Source organism: Staurois parvus, unplaced genomic scaffold (assembly GCF_062004578.1).
Source record: "Staurois parvus isolate SC_StPar_1 unplaced genomic scaffold, SC_StPar_1.0 ptg000746l, whole genome shotgun sequence".
Taxonomy (NCBI): domain Eukaryota; kingdom Metazoa; phylum Chordata; class Amphibia; order Anura; family Ranidae; genus Staurois; species Staurois parvus.
In genome coordinates, this window is record NW_028318542.1 from 1,972,970 (window position 1) to 1,993,394 (window position 20,425).

Here is a 20,425-nt window from a genome sequence, read left to right on the forward strand (position 1 = left end):
ATCACATTACTGATTATAAAACCACCACAATTTTCTAGTTCGGCTTGAGGGTCTGTGCAGTATAATTCAGCTCTACATGTTTCTCCACAATTTTGGCTTCTTCAGGAGAATTATGAATACTGCAAGAATGCCACTAAAACAATAAAATAACACTTATTGCTCCATCAACAAACAAATTAGCAAGTACATTCAATGTATATCAAAATACAGCAAGTACATATATACATAGACAAACTTTTAATTATTGAATTCACTTGGAGGACTATATTATCCGGGTCAAGAATATATGTATGAAATATTCAAAGATAAATTGATATCCAAAAATAAACAATAAATCCTGCACCAGTTGGTCTCCAGGTTTGGATGACTGTGGCCATAGAAGGGGAAAAACCTTTTAAATATATGCATGGAATCGCGTAGGATGATAACAACAAAAACCATATACCCTAACCATTAGAGTATATATGTACATATATATATATCATCCCTACAATAGTACCTAAGTAACACACCATGCACCTACCCACCAGAAGATGCTCATATACCCGATGACAAAAAGACATCAACACCCAGAAAGGGACCCCCTTCAAAACAGAAAATCATGCTACACTCCATAGACAACCAAGAAACCCTAATACTGGTTCCAAAGTGCAAACTATAAAACACAAGGAGAAAAAAAGGAGAAAATGACTAGCATGAACAGAGAGCCACCCATAAGCACCATCCATAGGAGTCATTAGCTTGCCCCACAATACTCTCTGTATGCTCACCGAGGACCAGTCACATGTCCCGCCCACAAGAGGCATCTTACACACTAGTAGCCTCAGCGAACAATCAACCATTATGTTGGGCCTTAAATGCCCCTCCCACCCCGCCGGCATCTGACATCACCGGAAAAATGCAGATGCCCATTGGCACCACCGTGCATGCGTGCCAACCCTGACAAGGAAGTGATGTCATGCACATATGCGACTACGCAGACCGCTCCATCTTCCAAGATGCCGCACTAGAAAATTGTGGTGGTTTTATATCCAGTATTGTGATTGCACTTTTAATATTTTTGTAATAAAAATATTGTCATAAGTTTTATGATAGAAAATTTGTATGGGTCTTGGCAGCTTTAAAGTCTCTTTTCTTTTTTCATAACAAATATATATTTTTAATGGGATGTGGTGCCCTTGATTCTCTGACACTATGGTACCTCTTCCATACTGATAATTTAATTGCAAAAGTGCCAGTAAAAGGGACATATTCACTATTCTGAGTCCACACTGACAAACACAGCCAACACGTTCACCTCATGAGGTGGGGTCGTCTCTATGCAAACGTTACATGGCCAAAATCTAGAAAGCAATACTTTGGGTTGATTGGCTCCCTCATGGAGTGGTCTGTGTGTATGAGTGTAATAGAGGCATTAGATCTTGAGTTCTTTTGGAGAAAAGGCCGTAAGTGAATGACTTTAAGCACTCTGTAAATGGTGACTAATACATCTGCGCTATGTACAACATAAATATACGGCTAACAGGATTGACACCAGCTGAAGTGAATCCAGCAGCTCACCCCACATTGGTTTATTATGATGTGCACACTCTGGATCTAATTATGATACTCTGCTCAATACCTGAAGAAGGGGGACTCTAATTCCATTGAAACATCTTGGCTATATTCTACATTCCAACTAATAGGGAGGAGGTTCCCATTGATGGCCAAGCACTAAATGAAAACTTTCTACTGTAACTACATGCATCCTGGCCACCAAGAATGTCGTGTGGGCTGGCTGCTTGTATCCTATCAAACTTATTACATTTTTGGTTGCTAGGATGCCGGGTGCTAGGATGTTGGGTGCCACACAGTCATTGGTTTCTATGGTTGAAAGAACATGGGGGGTTCCCCCAAAATCCATACTAGATCATCATCCTAGATCCTTTTTTTTGTCCCAGAGCATCGCATAATGGTAGCCTAGACCTCCTAAAGTGTGTGCCTGTGGAACCTACCTGACCACTCCATTGCTAGGGCCATTGTCACCAGTACATGAACTCCTGAGCAAGCTGGCTGCTGTGATGCCCCCGGGTATAGATTGTGCTCACTGCCACTTTAAGGCCTATTCCATTATCCTGTTTGTGTGAAATAATAATTAGGCAATTCTTACCTTTCACATTCTTTTATTGACAATTATCTAAATAATTGGTAATGTACAAGTCAATGTCACTGAAATCCACATCAATGGTTTACATATAAATAAATCAGGCTGTACAGCCCCCTTTTTCATCAGTGGCACCTGATCCACCATAGATGTCCTAGAACAGTTTAGGATCACAAAAGGGAAGAGTATTGTGTGGGTACTAGTTCCTATTTCACCTACTCCATCTTGATCACACACTCGCTATGATCTTACACACTTTCAGCTCCACCTATTAAATAGCTTGGGTCTATCCAAAAGCTGAACATAGCAGAGGCTTATACAACAGAAACTAGAAAGAAGGTCTAACTTTCCCTTAGAGGGAGATGACTCTCTGCCTGTCATTTTCAGGAAGCTATTCGTTTTATAAACGGCTAACGAGTACGTTTTTTAGGGTCCACTAGCATCAACGTTTTGGTGTCTGTGCCCATGACCCCCTTCTGTCACAATAGCAAAACTGAAAGCACATTGCCCCAAACTTACAGTACATCAGCATGCTCATCAAACAGAAAAAAATAACTCCAGGAATGTTGGATTCCCTGTGTGTATTCCTATGTAAAATGTTTACGTTTGGCTAGTATGTGCCTTTAATACAATCTTGGTTTTACAATTTTATTGAGTGTCTTTATTTTAAAACCATTTAAATTATTGCAGCTGGTTTATATGGTACAAGTATCAATGAGGCATATATAAACAAGTTAGAAATTACACTAATTCATGATAATTATTTTGTTTTAGCATCTTACCGAAATCCTTAAATAATAATTCTAGTAGAGCCATATCTCCTCTTTTACTGAACACGTCACTGTTATCAACCAAAGCCTCTTTAACAGCATCATAGCCAATCAGCATGACCGCTCGACTTTTGCCAAGGTAGAATGTATATACAGGTCCGTACTTTTCACCAAGCTGTTGATAAAGATTTTTATTTTCAGAGTTGTATAGGTTCCAAAATAGCTGGAACTGTGTGGATATGGCCTAATGTGCTTCTGTCAAACAACTGTATTGATGTCTTTGGCTTGTCATAGGTAAGAGCAAGGCATGGTATTGGTGGCACATCTTCCTGCCCTTACTCACATCACTGAAGTGCCAAGACCCATTAGTCGTTTTCTCCAATACAGCCTAGTCTGTGATTTGATTCCAGTTGTGTGTGCTCCATTTCCTTTACTGTTTATACTGTGTAAAAAAGGCAGAGCTGAGCATACAAGTTTATGGATCCTTTTACACTAAGGGTCATTAAACTATTTCTGCACATCTGACCTCCCCCCAAAGTCTATGGCCAGCCTTCAACAGTATAATAACAGAAGAATGAAGAGAGCATAGTGAAGCTGATTTATCAAAGGCAACTAAACTGTGCACTTTGCAAGTTCAGTTGCACTCTGTAACCAGAGCTTAGGAAATGAGGTGAAGCTTCATCTTGCAAAGAATACCCAATCACATGGAAGGAAAACAAAAAAAGCGAAGTGAACGGTCTATTTGTCTTTCATTATGTTTCCACTTTAACTCCTAGCTTATGCATAAGCAACACACCTTAAAGAAACCTGTTCTATCCCTACTATTACAACTACCCCTTCACCCCCCCCCCCCCCCCGTAGCTGCTGTTCATAAGTTACCTAGACACAATCAAGCTACATGGTAAATCTTATCCACAGTGTTACAATTCATATGTAGTAAAACAAAATTCCTATACATTTGTGAAAATAAAATTCATAACACCACATAATATGTAATTATTTCATTGTGATTTTTTTCTCAACATTCTTCCCACAAAGTGCATATATCAAAGTACAAAATCAGTCCATTAATACAAGTCCATCTTCCACAAAGAGTACTCAATGTATATAACATCCAGCAAGTGCCTCTGTGCTCTCCGTGACCCCCCTCAGGTGTTCCCCTCTGGCGACCCCTTGCTATTAACATAAGAGTCAAAAAAGCTTTAGATGTTATCCTGGCCTCCTCTTTACACTTCTGTATTATTTGCTTTCCCTCCTGGGCTCTCTGTAGCTTTGCCTTTCGTGATGGTAAGTCATACTTCATAAGAACTCACCCAGCATGAAAGACGCATGGGGAGAGGAATCTACCATTGTGCAGTATTTTATCTCTTAAAACGAGCATATAAAAACATTGCACTCATTAAAACAGTATAAATCGGCTTCTACCAAACTTGGAAGTGATGCGGCCCTCATGCACTCCATGGGCTGGAAGTAATGTCACCTCCACGCGTTTCGCCACTCCTACAGGGCATCTTTAGGAACACTAACAATGATATGGTCATCACTCAGAGAATGCTATGCATTTTCACAATGGATGCAAAACATTCTGTGATTTGATGAGGTGGAGAATGTCTCTCCAAAGTAAACAGATTTTCCATGTTAGGGAGCGTTCACAGGACAGGTACCCTCATTGGATGATTCTCCTTCTCCTCCAGTGCAGCTGACAAAAAAAAATGCCCAGGAAGACTAATTGGATGTATGACATTATCTTGGCCTAGGCCAAGTTAATATAATATACCTTCCTATCTATTTACTAAGACTAGCAGCATAAGGATTCAAAATAGTTAAAAAGGCAAGGCAAAACTTTTTTGGCTCTAGTTCTCCTATGGATCAGTTTGTTCTGCACTCCTGTGACCTGTTTTCAGCTGACAGTGAGCTGGAGAAAGATCCTGACATTACCAGCTGGCTCAATCCCTCAGTTGTGTCACTGAGAGACTGAGCTAGCTGCTCCCTCCTGTCCCCAGCCCAGTGCTCCAGTGAGAGCTGAAGAGGCAGAGTGGAGAGTCAAAGACTGACAGTCATGGCTCCCTGCTCACAGCAGAGGGGAAAACTGAGCGATCTGCATTGTTTGATTGCTCAGTTCTCAGTGCAGAGTTGGGGGGGGGGGGAAGATGCAGCATCAGTTCAATGCTACATCCACATAGGTGAGTTCTCTTTTAATGTTGATTGAGAGAGTTTAGTTCCACTTTAAGGAACCTGGAGAACCTGGAGGTTTGCCTAAAGGGGTAGTAAAGTCAAGCCAAAAAAAAAAAAATTGCATACTAGCACAATATGAAAGACTTGCCTTAAAATGAAGCCCTCCATTGGCGTGCTGTCACCACTGACAGGGCTTCCATCTTTACCCAGTCTTTCTTCCAGGTTCGCAGACTCCAGCCATTTGAATGGCTGAGCTGTGATGACGTCACTCTCATGTGCACAGGAGCCATGGCCGCAGCACAGTGCTCTGAAGGGATGGCATGCGTCCCTTCAAAGCGTAGTGTGCATGCCCCGCTGACATCACCGGCTGCTGAAATAGTGAATATCTCCTAAACGGTACACATTTTGGAGATATTCCTTGTACCTACAGCTAAGCTTTTTTGTAGGCTCACCTGTAGGTACATGTCAACTAGCTGTGTTTACTACCACTTTAAATGAAGTGAGTGCTTTTTCTTTTTCTTAATTTTTCCTATAAATGTGACTAGTAATTGGGAAATGGTAGTAGTTTAGTTTGTACCTTCTCCTGAGAGATTCTTCCTAGATTACAATAATTTTAAAATATTCAGAGTAATTATTCTCACCTTCACCAGAGACTGTGGCATTTCACTGGCAGTAATCTGTGGAATATTCCCCAGAAGTGGCAGAGGAGTGGGTCCTGGTGGCAAGTCTTTCTTCTTTACATTCATCCACCATTTAATGAAGTAAATCAGGAGAGTCACTCCAGAAGCGATGAGAAGTGTTGTTACCACATTTACTGCCATCCTGACAATACCTTCTCTATATGGTGTCAAAACCACGGACTGCTGTATTTATTTGTGAGGTGAAGCTTGGCAGCATTCCAAGTATGAGGATAGACATATTGTATAGCTAATTGTACAGCTGTGTTAATTAGAGATGAGCGAAGTATTCAAAAATTCGATTCGACTGATTCGGCGAATTCGTAGAAAAATTTCGATTCGAGTCGAATATATTCGCTGTGAATTTAACTTAAAAAAGGGTGTTTCTAGGCTTCAGAGAGACTTAATATTAGTGCTGAACACTGTACCTTTAATTTAAATGCCCTTGGAGTCTGCTGGGGAAGAGAAATAATACTGTCAGGCAGTATGACATGCAGATGAGTGCCGTCGATCTTAGAATCACCGCACACTTCACTCATTTGGCCAGTCACGGGGTCAAAACCAGAGTGTGGAGCCACAGTGTGGCGGTGGAGGCAGCAGCAATGGGAGGCCATACAGCACCCTATGACAAAAATGGAAACCACCAGCAGTGTGAGGAGACCTGAAAGTGGCACATGGCAGAGTGTGGCGATAGAGACAGCAGCAATGGGAGGCCGTACAGGGACCCATGACACACTCTGGACCTGGCAGCAGCATGAGGAGGTGGTACAGGGGCCCATGGCAGATTACGGGCCTGGCAGCAGCATGAGGAGTCGGTACGGGGGCCCATGGCAGATTACAGGCCTGGCAGCAGCAATGGGAGGCCGTACAGGGACCCATGACACAATCTGGACGTGGCAGCAGCATGGGGAGGCGGTACAGGGGCCCATGACAGATTACGGGCCTGACAGCAGCATTTGGAGTCGGTACGGGGGCCCATGACACACTCTGGACCTGGCAGCAGCATGAGGAGGCGGTACAGGGGCGCATGACAGATTACGAGCCTGGCAGCAGCAACTTGGACAGGAGGACGTTCAGTTTCTGCACCGTCTGGTGCGTGCTCGCAAACTGTTGTCTCTTGGAAACGGATTCCAAGAAAGACTGCTGACGGAATCCGTGAAGAGGAGTAGCAGGAGAAGGAGCATCTGAACGAGCGGAATATGCCAACAAGCGACAACAGGGGCCCATGGCAGATTAGGGGCCTGGCAGCAGCTATGGGAGGCCCGTAATCTGCCAGCACCCTATGACAAAAAATGGAACCCACCAGCAGTGTGAGGAGACCTGAAAGTGGCACATGGCAGAGTGTGGCGATGGAGACAGCAGCAATGGGAGGCCGTACAGGGACCCATGACACACTCTGGACCTGGCAGCAGCATGAGGAGGCGGTATATAGGGGCCTATGGCAGATTAGGGGCCTGGCAGCAGCTATGGGAGGCCCGTAATCTGCCAGCACCCTATGTCAAAAAATTCTACACACCAGCAGTGTGAGGAGACCTGAAAGTGGCACATGGCAGAGTGTGGCGATGGAGACAGCAGCAATGGGAGGCCGTACAGGGACCCATGAGAGACTCTGGACCTGGCAGCAGCATGAGGAGGCGGTATATAGGGGCCTATGGCAGATTAGGGGCCTGGCAGCAGCTATGGGAGGCCCGTAATCTGCCAGCACCCTATGTCAAAAAATTCTACACACCAGCAGTGTGTGAGGAGACCTGAAAGTGGCACATGGCAGAGTGTGGCGATGGAGACAGCAGCAATGGGAGGCCGTACAGGGACCCATGACAGACTCTGGACCTGGCAGCAGCATGAGGAGGCGGTATATAGGGGCCCATGGCAGATTAGGGGCCTGGCAGCAGCAATGGGAGGCCCGTAATCTGCCAGCACCCTATGTCAAAAAATTCTACACACCAGCAGTGTGAGGAGACCTGAAAGTGGCACATGGCAGAGTGTGGCGATGGAGACAGCAGCAATGGGAGGCCGTACAGGGACCCATGACAGACTCTGGACCTGGCAGCAGCATGAGGAGGCGGTATATAGGGGCCCATGGCAGATTAGGGGCCTGGCAGCAGCAATGGGAGGCCCGTAATCTGCCAGCACCCTATGTCAAAAAATTCTACACACCAGCAGTGTGAGGAGACCTGAAAGTGGCACATGGCAGAGTGTGGCGATGGAGACAGCAGCAATGGGAGGCCGTACAGGGACCCATGACAGACTCTGGACCTGGCAGCAGCATGAGGAGGCGGTATATAGGGGCCTATGGCAGATTAGGGGCCTGGCAGCAGCTATGGGAGGCCCATAATCTGCCAGCACCCTATGTCAAAAAATTCAACACACCAGCAGTGTGAGGAGACCTGAAAGTGGCACATGGCATGAGAGACTCTGGACCTGGCAGCAGCATGAGGAAGCGGTATATAGGGGCCTATGGCAGATTAGGGGCCTGGCAGCAGCTATAGGAGGCCCATAATCTGCCAGCACCCTATGTCAAAAAATTCAACACACCAGCAGTGTGAGGAGACCTGAAAGTGGCACATAGCAGAGTGTGGCGATGGAGACAGCAGCAATGGGAGGCTGTACAGGGACCCATGACAGACTCTGGACCTGGCAGCAGCATGAGGAGGCGGTATATAGGGGCCTATGGCAGATTAGGGGCCTGGCAGCAGCTATGGGAGGCCCTTAATCTGCCAGCACCCTATGTCAAAAAATTCTACACACCAGCAGTGTGTGAGGAGACCTGAAAGTGGCACATGGCAGAGTGTGGCGATGGAGACAGCAGCAATGGGAGGCCGTACAGGGACCCATGACAGACTCTGGACCTGGCAGCAGCATGAGGAGGCGGTATAGGGGCCCATGGCAGATTAGGGGCCTGGCAGCAGCTATGGGAGGCCCGTAATCTGCCAGCACCCTATGACAAAAAATGGAACACACCAGCAGTGTGAGGAGACCTGAAAGTGGCACATGTTTGGGGCATGATTCATGGCGGATTTAGTCAGTTGTGTCAGGAACTGGTGGTTTGAAATCCAGACTAATCCACGCCTGATTCATTTTCACAAACGTCAGTCTCTCCACACTTTGGGTGGACAGTCGTGTCCTCCGCGGAGTTGCAATACCTCCTGCCGCACTAAACACGCGCTCCGATGCCACGCTACTGGCCAGGCATGACAGCCTTTCAAGGGCAAATTCAGCTAGTTGGGGCCAAAGGTCAAGTTTCGTTGCCCAGTAGTCAAGGGGATTGTCTACCTCGGTTGGCAGGGTGCTGTCCAAGTAGGTCTAAGCCTGTTGTTTGAGGTCCTGCTCCAGGTCCACCTGATGCTGCTGCTGCTGCTGCTGCTGTGGCTGGTTAGTAGTTTCCTCACTGCGCTGGTGAAGAAAGCTACTCATCATCGACTGCAGACTGAGGCAGCCGCTGCTGGTGGAGCTGCCACTGCTCCTACCACCCCACCCCTCCCCTGCTGCCATGGCAGCGGAACGCGAGCGCACAGGGCCCACAGTGTCTGAGGATGGACGTTGGCACAGACAGGCAGAGACCAGCTGACTACATAGGTGGTTTTTATAGTACGTTATTTTGGCCTCCCTCTCAGCAGGTGTGAAAAAGGCCACCATTTTTGAACGGTAGCGAGGGTCCAACAAGGTGGACAGCCAAAAGTCATCCCTCTGTCTGATGGTTATTATTCGGCTGTCGCTACGCAAGCAACCGAGCATGCTATGGGCCATCTGTGCCAAGGAATGCGAGGGACTCCCTGCCTCCATCTCCACAGCATACTGCCACGGTGCGTCTGGGTCCTCTGTCTCCTCCTCCTCCTCCTCCTCTACCAGATGCTCCTGCTCCTCCACTCCTGTCCGCTGAGTGGAAAAACCACCCATTTCACTCAATAATTCCTGAGCACCAATGTCCTCCTCTACCTCCTCCTCTTCTTCCTGTCCTGCCCCCACAGGGGTCATGTGGCGTTGAGATCTGTGCGCCACGTCTACCGCACCCTGACCAGCCATTGTTAACAGCATTTGTTCCAGGACGTGCAACAGAGGAATGACGTCGTTCATCCCATAGTCCTGCCGACTCACGAATAGCGTGGCCTCCTCAAAGGGCCTGAGCAAGCGCAGGTGTCACGAATGAGCTGCCAATGGCTGACATCTAAGTTACACAGGGAATACCTTTATCCGCTTTTAACATCAGGAAATCTGTGATGGCCTTTTGCTGTTCGTAAAGGCGGTCTAACATATGTAGGGTTGAATTCCACCTTGTTGCAACGTCACAGCATGAGGAGTCGGTATAGGGGCCCATGGCAGATTAGGGGCCTGGCAGCAGCTATGGGAGGCCCGTAATCTGCCAGCACCCTATGTCAAAAAATTCTACACACCAGCAGTGTGTGAGGAGACCTGAAAGTGGCACATGGCAGAGTGTGGCGATGGAGACAGCAGCAATGGGAGGCCGTACAGGGACCCATGACAGACTCTGGACCTGGCAGCAGCATGAGGAGGCGGTATATAGGGGCCTATGGCAGATTAGGGGCCTGGCAGCAGCTATGGGAGGCCCTTAATCTGCCAGCACCCTATGTCAAAAAATTCTACACACCAGCAGTGTGAGGAGACCTGAAAGTGGCACATGGCAGAGTGTGGCGATGGAGACAGCAGCAATGGGAGGCCGTACAGGGACCCATGAGAGACTCTGGACCTGGCAGCAGCATGAGGAGGCGGTATATAGGGGCCTATGGCAGATTAGGGGCCTGGCAGCAGCTATGGGAGGCCCGTAATCTGCCAGCACCCTATGTCAAAAAATTCTACACACCAGCAGTGTGTGAGGAGACCTGAAAGTGGCACATGGCAGAGTGTGGCGATGGAGACAGCAGCAATGGGAGGCCGTACAGGGACCCATGACAGACTCTGGACCTGGCAGCAGCATGAGGAGGCGGTATATAGGGGCCCATGGCAGATTAGGGGCCTGACAGCAGCAATGGGAGGCCCGTAATCTGCCAGCACCCTATGTCAAAAAATTCTACACACCAGCAGTGTGTGAGGAGACCTGAAAGTGGCACATGGCAGAGTGTGGCGATGGAGACAGCAGCAATGGGAGGCCGTACAGGGACCCATGACAGACTCTGGACCTGGCAGCAGCATGAGGAGGCGGTATATAGGGGCCCATGGCAGATTAGGGGCCTGGCAGCAGCAATGGGAGGCCCGTAATCTGCCAGCACCCTATGTCAAAAAATTCTACACACCAGCAGTGTGAGGAGACCTGAAAGTGGCACATGGCAGAGTGTGGCGATGGAGACAGCAGCAATGGGAGGCCGTACAGGGACCCATGACAGACTCTGGACCTGGCAGCAGCATGAGGAGGCGGTATATAGGGGCCCATGGCAGATTAGGGGCCTGGCAGCAGCAATGGGAGGCCCGTAATCTGCCAGCACCCTATGTCAAAAAATTCTACACACCAGCAGTGTGAGGAGACCTGAAAGTGGCACATGGCAGAGTGTGGCGATGGAGACAGCAGCAATGGGAGGCCGTACAGGGACCCATGACAGACTCTGGACCTGGCAGCAGCATGAGGAGGCGGTATATAGGGGCCTATGGCAGATTAGGGGCCTGGCAGCAGCTATGGGAGGCCCATAATCTGCCAGCACCCTATGTCAAAAAATTCAACACACCAGCAGTGTGAGGAGACCTGAAAGTGGCACATGGCATGAGAGACTCTGGACCTGGCAGCAGCATGAGGAAGCGGTATATAGGGGCCTATGGCAGATTAGGGGCCTGGCAGCAGCTATAGGAGGCCCATAATCTGCCAGCACCCTATGTCAAAAAATTCAACACACCAGCAGTGTGAGGAGACCTGAAAGTGGCACATGGCAGAGTGTGGCGATGGAGACAGCAGCAATGGGAGGCCGTACAGGGACCCATGACAGACTCTGGACCTGGCAGCAGCATGAGGAGGCGGTATATAGGGGCCTATGGCAGATTAGGGGCCTGGCAGCAGCTATGGGAGGCCCTTAATCTGCCAGCACCCTATGTCAAAAAATTCTACACACCAGCAGTGTGTGAGGAGACCTGAAAGTGGCACATGGCAGAGTGTGGCGATGGAGACAGCAGCAATGGGAGGCCGTACAGGGACCCATGACAGACTCTGGACCTGGCAGCAGCATGAGGAGGCGGTATATAGGGGCCTATGGCAGATTAGGGGCCTGGCAGCAGCTATGGGAGGCCCATAATCTGCCAGCACCCTATGTCAAAAAATTCAACACACCAGCAGTGTGAGGAGACCTGAAAGTGGCACATGGCATGAGAGACTCTGGACCTGGCAGCAGCATGAGGAAGCGGTATATAGGGGCCTATGGCAGATTAGGGGCCTGGCAGCAGCTATAGGAGGCCCATAATCTGCCAGCACCCTATGTCAAAAAATTCAACACACCAGCAGTGTGAGGAGACCTGAAAGTGGCACATGGCAGAGTGTGGCGATGGAGACAGCAGCAATGGGAGGCCGTACAGGGACCCATGACAGACTCTGGACCTGGCAGCAGCATGAGGAGGCGGTATATAGGGGCCTATGGCAGATTAGGGGCCTGGCAGCAGCTATGGGAGGCCCATAATCTGCCAGCACCCTATGTCAAAAAATTCAACACACCAGCAGTGTGAGGAGACCTGAAAGTGGCACATGGCATGAGAGACTCTGGACCTGGCAGCAGCATGAGGAAGCGGTATATAGGGGCCTATGGCAGATTAGGGGCCTGGCAGCAGCTATAGGAGGCCCATAATCTGCCAGCACCCTATGTCAAAAAATTCAACACACCAGCAGTGTGAGGAGACCTGAAAGTGGCACATGGCAGAGTGTGGCGATGGAGACAGCAGCAATGGGAGGCCGTACAGGGACCCATGACAGACTCTGGACCTGGCAGCAGCATGAGGAGGCGGTATATAGGGGCCTATGGCAGATTAGGGGCCTGGCAGCAGCTATGGGAGGCCCTTAATCTGCCAGCACCCTATGTCAAAAAATTCTACACACCAGCAGTGTGTGAGGAGACCTGAAAGTGGCACATGGCAGAGTGTGGCGATGGAGACAGCAGCAATGGGAGGCCGTACAGGGACCCATGACAGACTCTGGACCTGGCAGCAGCATGAGGAGGCGGTATATAGGGGCCTATGGCAGATTAGGGGCCTGGCAGCAGCTATGGGAGGCCCATAATCTGCCAGCACCCTATGTCAAAAAATTCAACACACCAGCAGTGTGAGGAGACCTGAAAGTGGCACATGGCATGAGAGACTCTGGACCTGGCAGCAGCATGAGGAAGCGGTATATAGGGGCCTATGGCAGATTAGGGGCCTGGCAGCAGCTATAGGAGGCCCATAATCTGCCAGCACCCTATGTCAAAAAATTCTACACACCAGCAGTGTGTGAGGAGACCTGAAAGTGGCACATGGCAGAGTGTGGCGATGGAGACAGCAGCAATGGGAGGCCGTACAGGGACCCATGAGAGACTCTGGACCTGGCAGCAGCATGAGGAGGCGGTATATAGGGGCCCATGGCAGATTAGGGGCCTGGCAGCAGCAATGGGAGGCCCGTAATCTGCCAGCACCCTATGTCAAAAAATTCTACACACCAGCAGTGTGTGAGGAGACCTGAAAGTGGCACATGGCAGAGTGTGGCGATGGAGACAGCAGCAATGGGAGGCCGTACAGGGACCCATGACAGACTCTGGACCTGGCAGCAGCATGAGGAGGCGGTATATAGGGGCCTATGGCAGATTAGGGGCCTTGCAGCAGCTATGGGAGGCCCTTAATCTGCCAGCACCCTATGTCAAAAAATTCTACACACCAGCAGTGTGTGAGGAGACCTGAAAGTGGCACATGGCAGAGTGTGGCGATGGAGACAGCAGCAATGGGAGGCCGTACAGGGACCCATGACAGACTCTGGACCTGGCAGCAGCATGAGGAGGCGGTATATAGGGGCCTATGGCAGATTAGGGGCCTGGCAGCAGCTATGGGAGGCCCATAATCTGCCAGCACCCTATGTCAAAAAATTCAACACACCAGCAGTGTGAGGAGACCTGAAAGTGGCACATGGCAGAGTGTGGCGATGGAGACAGCAGCAATGGGAGGCCGTACAGGGACCCATGACAGACTCTGGACCTGGCAGCAGCATGAGGAGGCGGTATATAGGGGCCTATGGCAGATTAGGGGCCTGGCAGCAGCTATGGGAGGCCCATAATCTGCCAGCACCCTATGTCAAAAAATTCAACACACCAGCAGTGTGAGGAGACCTGAAAGTGGCACATGGCATGAGAGACTCTGGACCTGGCAGCAGCATGAGGAAGCGGTATATAGGGGCCTATGGCAGATTAGGGGCCTGGCAGCAGCTATAGGAGGCCCATAATCTGCCAGCACCCTATGTCAAAAAATTCAACACACCAGCAGTGTGAGGAGACCTGAAAGTGGCACATGGCAGAGTGTGGCGATGGAGACAGCAGCAATGGGAGGCCGTACAGGGACCCATGACAGACTCTGGACCTGGCAGCAGCATGAGGAGGTGGTATATAGGGGCCTATGGCAGATTAGGGGCCTGGCAGCAGCTATGGGAGGCCCGTAATCTGCCAGCACCCTATGTCAAAAAATTCTACACACCAGCAGTGTGTGAGGAGACCTGAAAGTGGCACATGGCAGAGTGTGGCGATGGAGACAGCAGCAATGGGAGGCCGTACAGGGACCCATGAGAGACTCTGGACCTGGCAGCAGCATGAGGAGGCGGTATATAGGGGCCCATGGCAGATTAGGGGCCTGGCAGCAGCAATGGGAGGCCCGTAATCTGCCAGCACCCTATGTCAAAAAATTCTACACACCAGCAGTGTGTGAGGAGACCTGAAAGTGGCACATGGCAGAGTGTGGCGATGGAGACAGCAGCAATGGGAGGCCGTACAGGGACCCATGACAGACTCTGGACCTGGCAGCAGCATGAGGAGGCGGTATATAGGGGCCTATGGCAGATTAGGGGCCTGGCAGCAGCTATGGGAGGCCCTTAATCTGCCAGCACCCTATGTCAAAAAATTCTACACACCAGCAGTGTGTGAGGAGACCTGAAAGTGGCACATGGCAGAGTGTGGCGATGGAGACAGCAGCAATGGGAGGCCGTACAGGGACCCATGACAGACTCTGGACCTGGCAGCAGCATGAGGAGGCGGTATATAGGGGCCTATGGCAGATTAGGGGCCTGGCAGCAGCTATGGGAGGCCCATAATCTGCCAGCACCCTATGTCAAAAAATTCAACACACCAGCAGTGTGAGGAGACCTGAAAGTGGCACATGGCATGAGAGACTCTGGACCTGGCAGCAGCATGAGGAAGCGGTATATAGGGGCCTATGGCAGATTAGAGGCCTGGCAGCAGCTATAGGAGGCCCATAATCTGCCAGCACCCTATGTCAAAAAATTCAACACACCAGCAGTGTGAGGAGACCTGAAAGTGGCACATGGCAGAGTGTGGCGATGGAGACAGCAGCAATGGGAGGCCGTACAGGGACCCATGACAGACTCTGGACCTGGCAGCAGCATGAGGAGGCGGTATATAGGGGCCTATGGCAGATTAGGGGCCTGGCAGCAGCTATGGGAGGCCCGTAATCTGCCAGCACCCTATGTCAAAAAATTCTACACACCAGCAGTGTGTGAGGAGACCTGAAAGTGGCACATGGCAGAGTGTGGCGATGGAGACAGCAGCAATGGGAGGCCGTACAGGGACCCATGAGAGACTCTGGACCTGGCAGCAGCATGAGGAGGCGGTATATAGGGGCCCATGGCAGATTAGGGGCCTGGCAGCAGCAATGGGAGGCCCGTAATCTGCCAGCACCCTATGTCAAAAAATTCTACACACCAGCAGTGTGTGAGGAGACCTGAAAGTGGCACATGGCAGAGTGTGGCGATGGAGACAGCAGCAATGGGAGGCCGTACAGGGACCCATGACAGACTCTGGACCTGGCAGCAGCATGAGGAGGCGGTATATAGGGGCCTATGGCAGATTAGGGGCCTGGCAGCAGCTATGGGAGGCCCGTAATCTGCCAGCACCCTATGTCAAAAAACTGAACACACCAGCAGTGTGTGAGGAGACCTGAAAGTGGCACATGGCAGAGTGTGGCGATGGAGACAGCAGCAATGGGAGGTCTCCCATTGTCCCAACATGGCCCAAATAGTCCCAACATGGGCCCCCTGGCCACGCTTGACTTTCTGGCCACATAGTCGACATACGGCTACGTTTACTTCCTCGGGCGGCTTGACGAAAAATTGCCACACCGCCGAGTAGGAAACTTTGCCCCCAATACTCCTCACTGGCTGACTGCTGCTTCCTCCGTGCACACCGGCACCACTACTGGCCGTGGTGGTAGGCTGCAGTGGAGCTGGTGCTCTACTCCGTGGCCGTTTGGCTCCACTGACACTGCTTCCACTGACACTGCTGCGACCCTCCTGCTGTCTCCTGGGCAACCCACCGACTGTTTCGCTCACTGCCAAGCTGCCACCCTCTTCTCCTGATGATGCGGAAGAAATTGCCTGATGACGACGAGGCTGCCAAGTGCGATCAACCTCCTCATCATCAAGTAGGGTCTCCGCCTCACTACTAGCCCCCTCGGCTGCGTCTGGGTCAGGAGACAGACCTGTCTCTAGACCGGCTACCGGGCCACTCTCCTCGCCACTACTTCTTCGCCTAGCTGCTGAAAAGGCGGATGTCTCCCCCCGTTCCTGACCGCCCTCTGTTAGCTCTTCCTCACTGTACAGTGGGGCTGAGCCCACAGCATGCGATACTTCGCTTGGTGAGGGAACACCAAAGGACAGGGGCAGGTAGAGGACACGTGATTTCAGTGGGCTAGGTCCCGGGCCATGCCAACTAACGGTTGTGTCTGACGTACCCACCGACCGTTGGCTGTAGGTGTCAGAGGTGACATGGGAAGAGGAAGACGACCGAGCCAACCAATCGACGACGGCAGGGTTGTCGGTGGAGACACGACCGCTGGATGACACCGGGAGCACTGGCCTCTGGCTGCGAATAGTGCTGCCTCGACCCCTTCCTCTGCTGCCACGTCTGCTCGCTCCTAAAACATTGCCTCCTCTGCCACTCCTCTGCATGTTGTCTGACATACTCTTTAATTAAACGATTATGTGTCCCTGAGTAACAATTCTGTGTCCCTGAGTAACAATTCTGTGTCTGTGCGAGTAACAATTCTGTGGCCCTAAGTAACAGTTCTGTGGCCCTCAGTAACAATTCTGTGTCCCTGATTAACGTTTCTGTGGCCCCAAGTAACAGTTCTGTGGCCCTCAGTAACAATTCTGTGTCTGTGCGAGTAACAATTCTGTGGCCCTAAGTAAAGTTTCTGTGGCCCTAAGTAACAATTCTCTGGCACTCAGTAACAATTCTGTCTGTCCCTGAGTAACAATTCTCTGGCACTCAGTAACAATTCTGTCTGTCCCTGAGTAAAAATTCTGTGGCCCTAAGTAAAGTTTCTGGGGCCCTGAGTAACAATTATCTGGCACTCAGTAACAATTCTGTCTGTCCCTGAGTAACAATTCTCTGGCACTCAGTAACAATTCTGTCTGTCCCTGAGTAAAAATTCTCTGGCCCTAAGTAAAGTTTCTGTGGCCCTGAGTAACAATTCTCTGGCACTCCGTAACAATTCTGTCTGTCCCTGAGTAACAATTCTCTGGCACTCAGTAACAATTCTGTCTGTCCCTGAGTAAAAATTCTGTGGCCCTAATTAAAGTTTCTGTGGCCCTAAGTAACAATTCTCTGGCACTCAGTAACAATTCTGTCTGTCCCTGAGTAACAATTCTCTGGCACTCGGTAACAATTCTGTCTGTCCCTGAGTAACAATTCTCTGGCACTCAGTAACAATTCTGTCTGTCCCTGAGTAAAAATTCTGTGGCCCTAATTAAAGTTTCTGTGGCCCTAAGTAACAATTCTCTGGCACTCAGTAACAATTCTGTCTGTCCCTGAGTAACAATTCTCTGGCACTCCGTAACAATTCTGTCTGTCCCTGAGTAAAAATTCTGTGGCCCTAAGTAAAGTTTCTGTGGCCCTGAGTAACAATTCTCTGGCACTCCGTAACAATTCTGTCTGTCCCTGAGTATGAATTCCGTGGCCCTAACTAGCGTTTCTTTGTCCCTAAGTAAAGTTTCTGTGGCCCTCAGTAACAGTTCTGTGTCTGTGCGAGTAACAATTCTGTGTCTGTGCGAGTAACAATTCTGTGGCCCTAAGTAAAGTTTCTGTGGCCCTAAGTAACAATTCTCTGGCACTCAGTAACAATTCTGTCTGTCCCTGAGTAACAATTCTCTGGCACTCAGTAACAATTCTGTCTGTCCCTGAGTAAAAATTCTGTGGCCCTAAGTAAAGTTTCTGGGGCCCTGAGTAACAATTCTCTGGCACTCAGTAACAATTCTGTCTGTCCCTGAGTAACAATTCTCTGGCACTGAGTAACAATTCTGTCTGTCCCTGAGTAAAAATTCTGTGGCCCTAAGTAAAGTTTCTGTGGCCCTAAGTAACAATTCTCTGGCACTCAGTAACAATTCTGTCTGTCCCTGAGTAACAATTCTCTGGCACTCAGTAACAATTCTGTCTGTCCCTGAGTAAAAATTCTGTGGCCCTAATTAAAGTTTCTGTGGCCCTAAGTAACAATTCTCTGGCACTCAGTAACAATTCTGTCTGTCCCTGATAACAATTCTCTGGCACTCGGTAACAATTCTGTCTGTCCCTGAGTAACAATTCTCTGGCACTCAGTAACAATTCTGTCTGTCCCTGAGTAAAAATTCTGTGGCCCTAATTAAAGTTTCTGTGGCCCTAAGTAACAATTCTCTGGCACTCAGTAACAATTCTGTCTGTCCCTGAGTAACAATTCTCTGGCACTCCGTAACAATTCTGTCTGTCCCTGAGTAAAAATTCTGTGGCCCTAAGTAAAGTTTCTGTGGCCCTGAGTAACAATTCTCTGGCACTCCGTAACAATTCTGTCTGTCCCTGAGTATGAATTCCGTGGCCCTAACTAGCGTTTCTTTGTCCCTAAGTAAAGTTTCTGTGGCCCTCAGTAACAGTTCTGTGTCTGTGCGAGTAACAATTCTGTGTCTGTGCGAGTAACAATTCTGTGGCCCTAAGTAAAGTTTCTGTGGCCCTAAGTAACAATTCTCTGGCACTCAGTAACAATTCTGTCTGTCCCTGAGTAACAATTCTCTGGCACTCAGTAACAATTCTGTCTGTCCCTGAGTAAAAATTCTGTGGCCCTAAGTAAAGTTTCTGGGGCCCTGAGTAACAATTCTCTGGCACTCAGTAACAATTCTGTCTGTCCCTGAGTAACAATTCTCTGGCACTGAGTAACAATTCTGTCTGTCCCTGAGTAAAAATTCTGTGGCCCTAAGTAAAGTTTCTGTGGCCCTAAGTAACAATTCTCTGGCACTCAGTAACAATTCTGTCTGTCCCTGAGTAACAATTCTCTGGCACTCAGTAACAATTCTGTCTGTCCCTGAGTAAAAATTCTGTGGCCCTAATTAAAGTTTCTGTGGCCCTAAGTAACAATTCTCTGGCACTCAGTAACAATTCTGTCTGTCCCTGAGTAACAATTCTCTGACACTCCGTAACAATTCTGTCTGTCCCTGAGTAACAATTCTCTGGCACTCAGTAACAATTCTGTCTGTCCCTGAGTAAAAATTCTGTGGCCCTAAGTAAAGTTTCTGTGGCCCTGAGTAACAATTCTCTGGCACTCCGTAACAATTCTGTCTGTCCCTGAGTATGAATTCCGTGGCCCTAACTAGCGTTTCTTTGTCCCTAAGTAAAGTTTCTGTGGCCCTCAGTAACAGTTCTGTGTCTGTGCGAGTAACAATTCTGTGTCTGTGCGAGTAACAATTCTGTGGCCCTAAGTAAAGTTTCTGTGGCCCTAAGTAACAATTCTCTGGCACTCAGTAACAATTCTGTCTGTCCCTGAGTAACAATTCTCTGGCACTCAGTAACAATTCTGTCTGTCCCTGAGTAAAAATTCTGTGGCCCTAAGTAAAGTTTCTGGGGCCCTGAGTAACAATTCTCTGGCACTCAGTAACAATTCTGTCTGTCCCTGAGTAACAATTCTCTGGCACTGAGTAACAATTCTGTCTGTCCCTGAGTAAAAATTCTGTGGCCCTAAGTAAAGTTTCTGTGGCCCTAAGTAACAATTCTCTGGCACTCAGTAACAATTCTGTCTGTCCCTGAGTAACAATTCTCTGGCACTCAGTAACAATTCTGTCTGTCCCTGAGTAAAAATTCTGTGGCCCTAATTAAAGTTTCTGTGGCCCTAAGTAACAATTCTCTGGCACTCAGTAACAATTCTGTCTGTCCCTGAGTAACAATTCTCTGACACTCCGTAACAATTCTGTCTGTCCCTGAGTAACAATTCTCTGGCACTCAGTAACAATTCTGTCTGTCCCTGAGTAAAAATTCTGTGGCCCTAAGTAAAGTTTCTGTGGCCCTGAGTAACAATTCTCTGGCACTCCGTAACAATTCTGTCTGTCCCTGAGTATGAATTCCGTGGCCCTAACTAGCGTTTCTTTGTCCCTAAGTAAAGTTTCTGTGGCCCTCAGTAACAGTTCTGTGTCTGTGCGAGTAACAATTCTGTGTCTGTGCGAGTAACAATTCTGTGGCCCTAAGTAAAGT

At 49.3% G+C, this 20,425-nt stretch overlaps 1 protein-coding gene across 1 annotated transcript in view; it reads right to left on the reverse strand.

Annotated features, from left to right (window-relative positions):
* The window catches only part of LOC149445103 (cytochrome P450 2H2-like), a 31,724-nt gene extending 25,812 nt beyond the window's left edge, over positions 1–5,912 (reverse strand). The window contains exons 1-2 of the mRNA XM_089654144.1: positions 5,730–5,912; positions 2,926–3,088 (exon numbers count right to left, since the gene is read on the reverse strand). Of these exons, the coding sequence (XP_089510270.1) occupies positions 2,926–3,088; positions 5,730–5,909 (343 nt within the window). The 5' untranslated portion in view covers positions 5,910–5,912. The remainder of the gene's footprint in view (positions 1–2,925; positions 3,089–5,729) is intronic.
* Between the last annotated feature and the right edge of the window lie 14,513 nt (positions 5,913–20,425).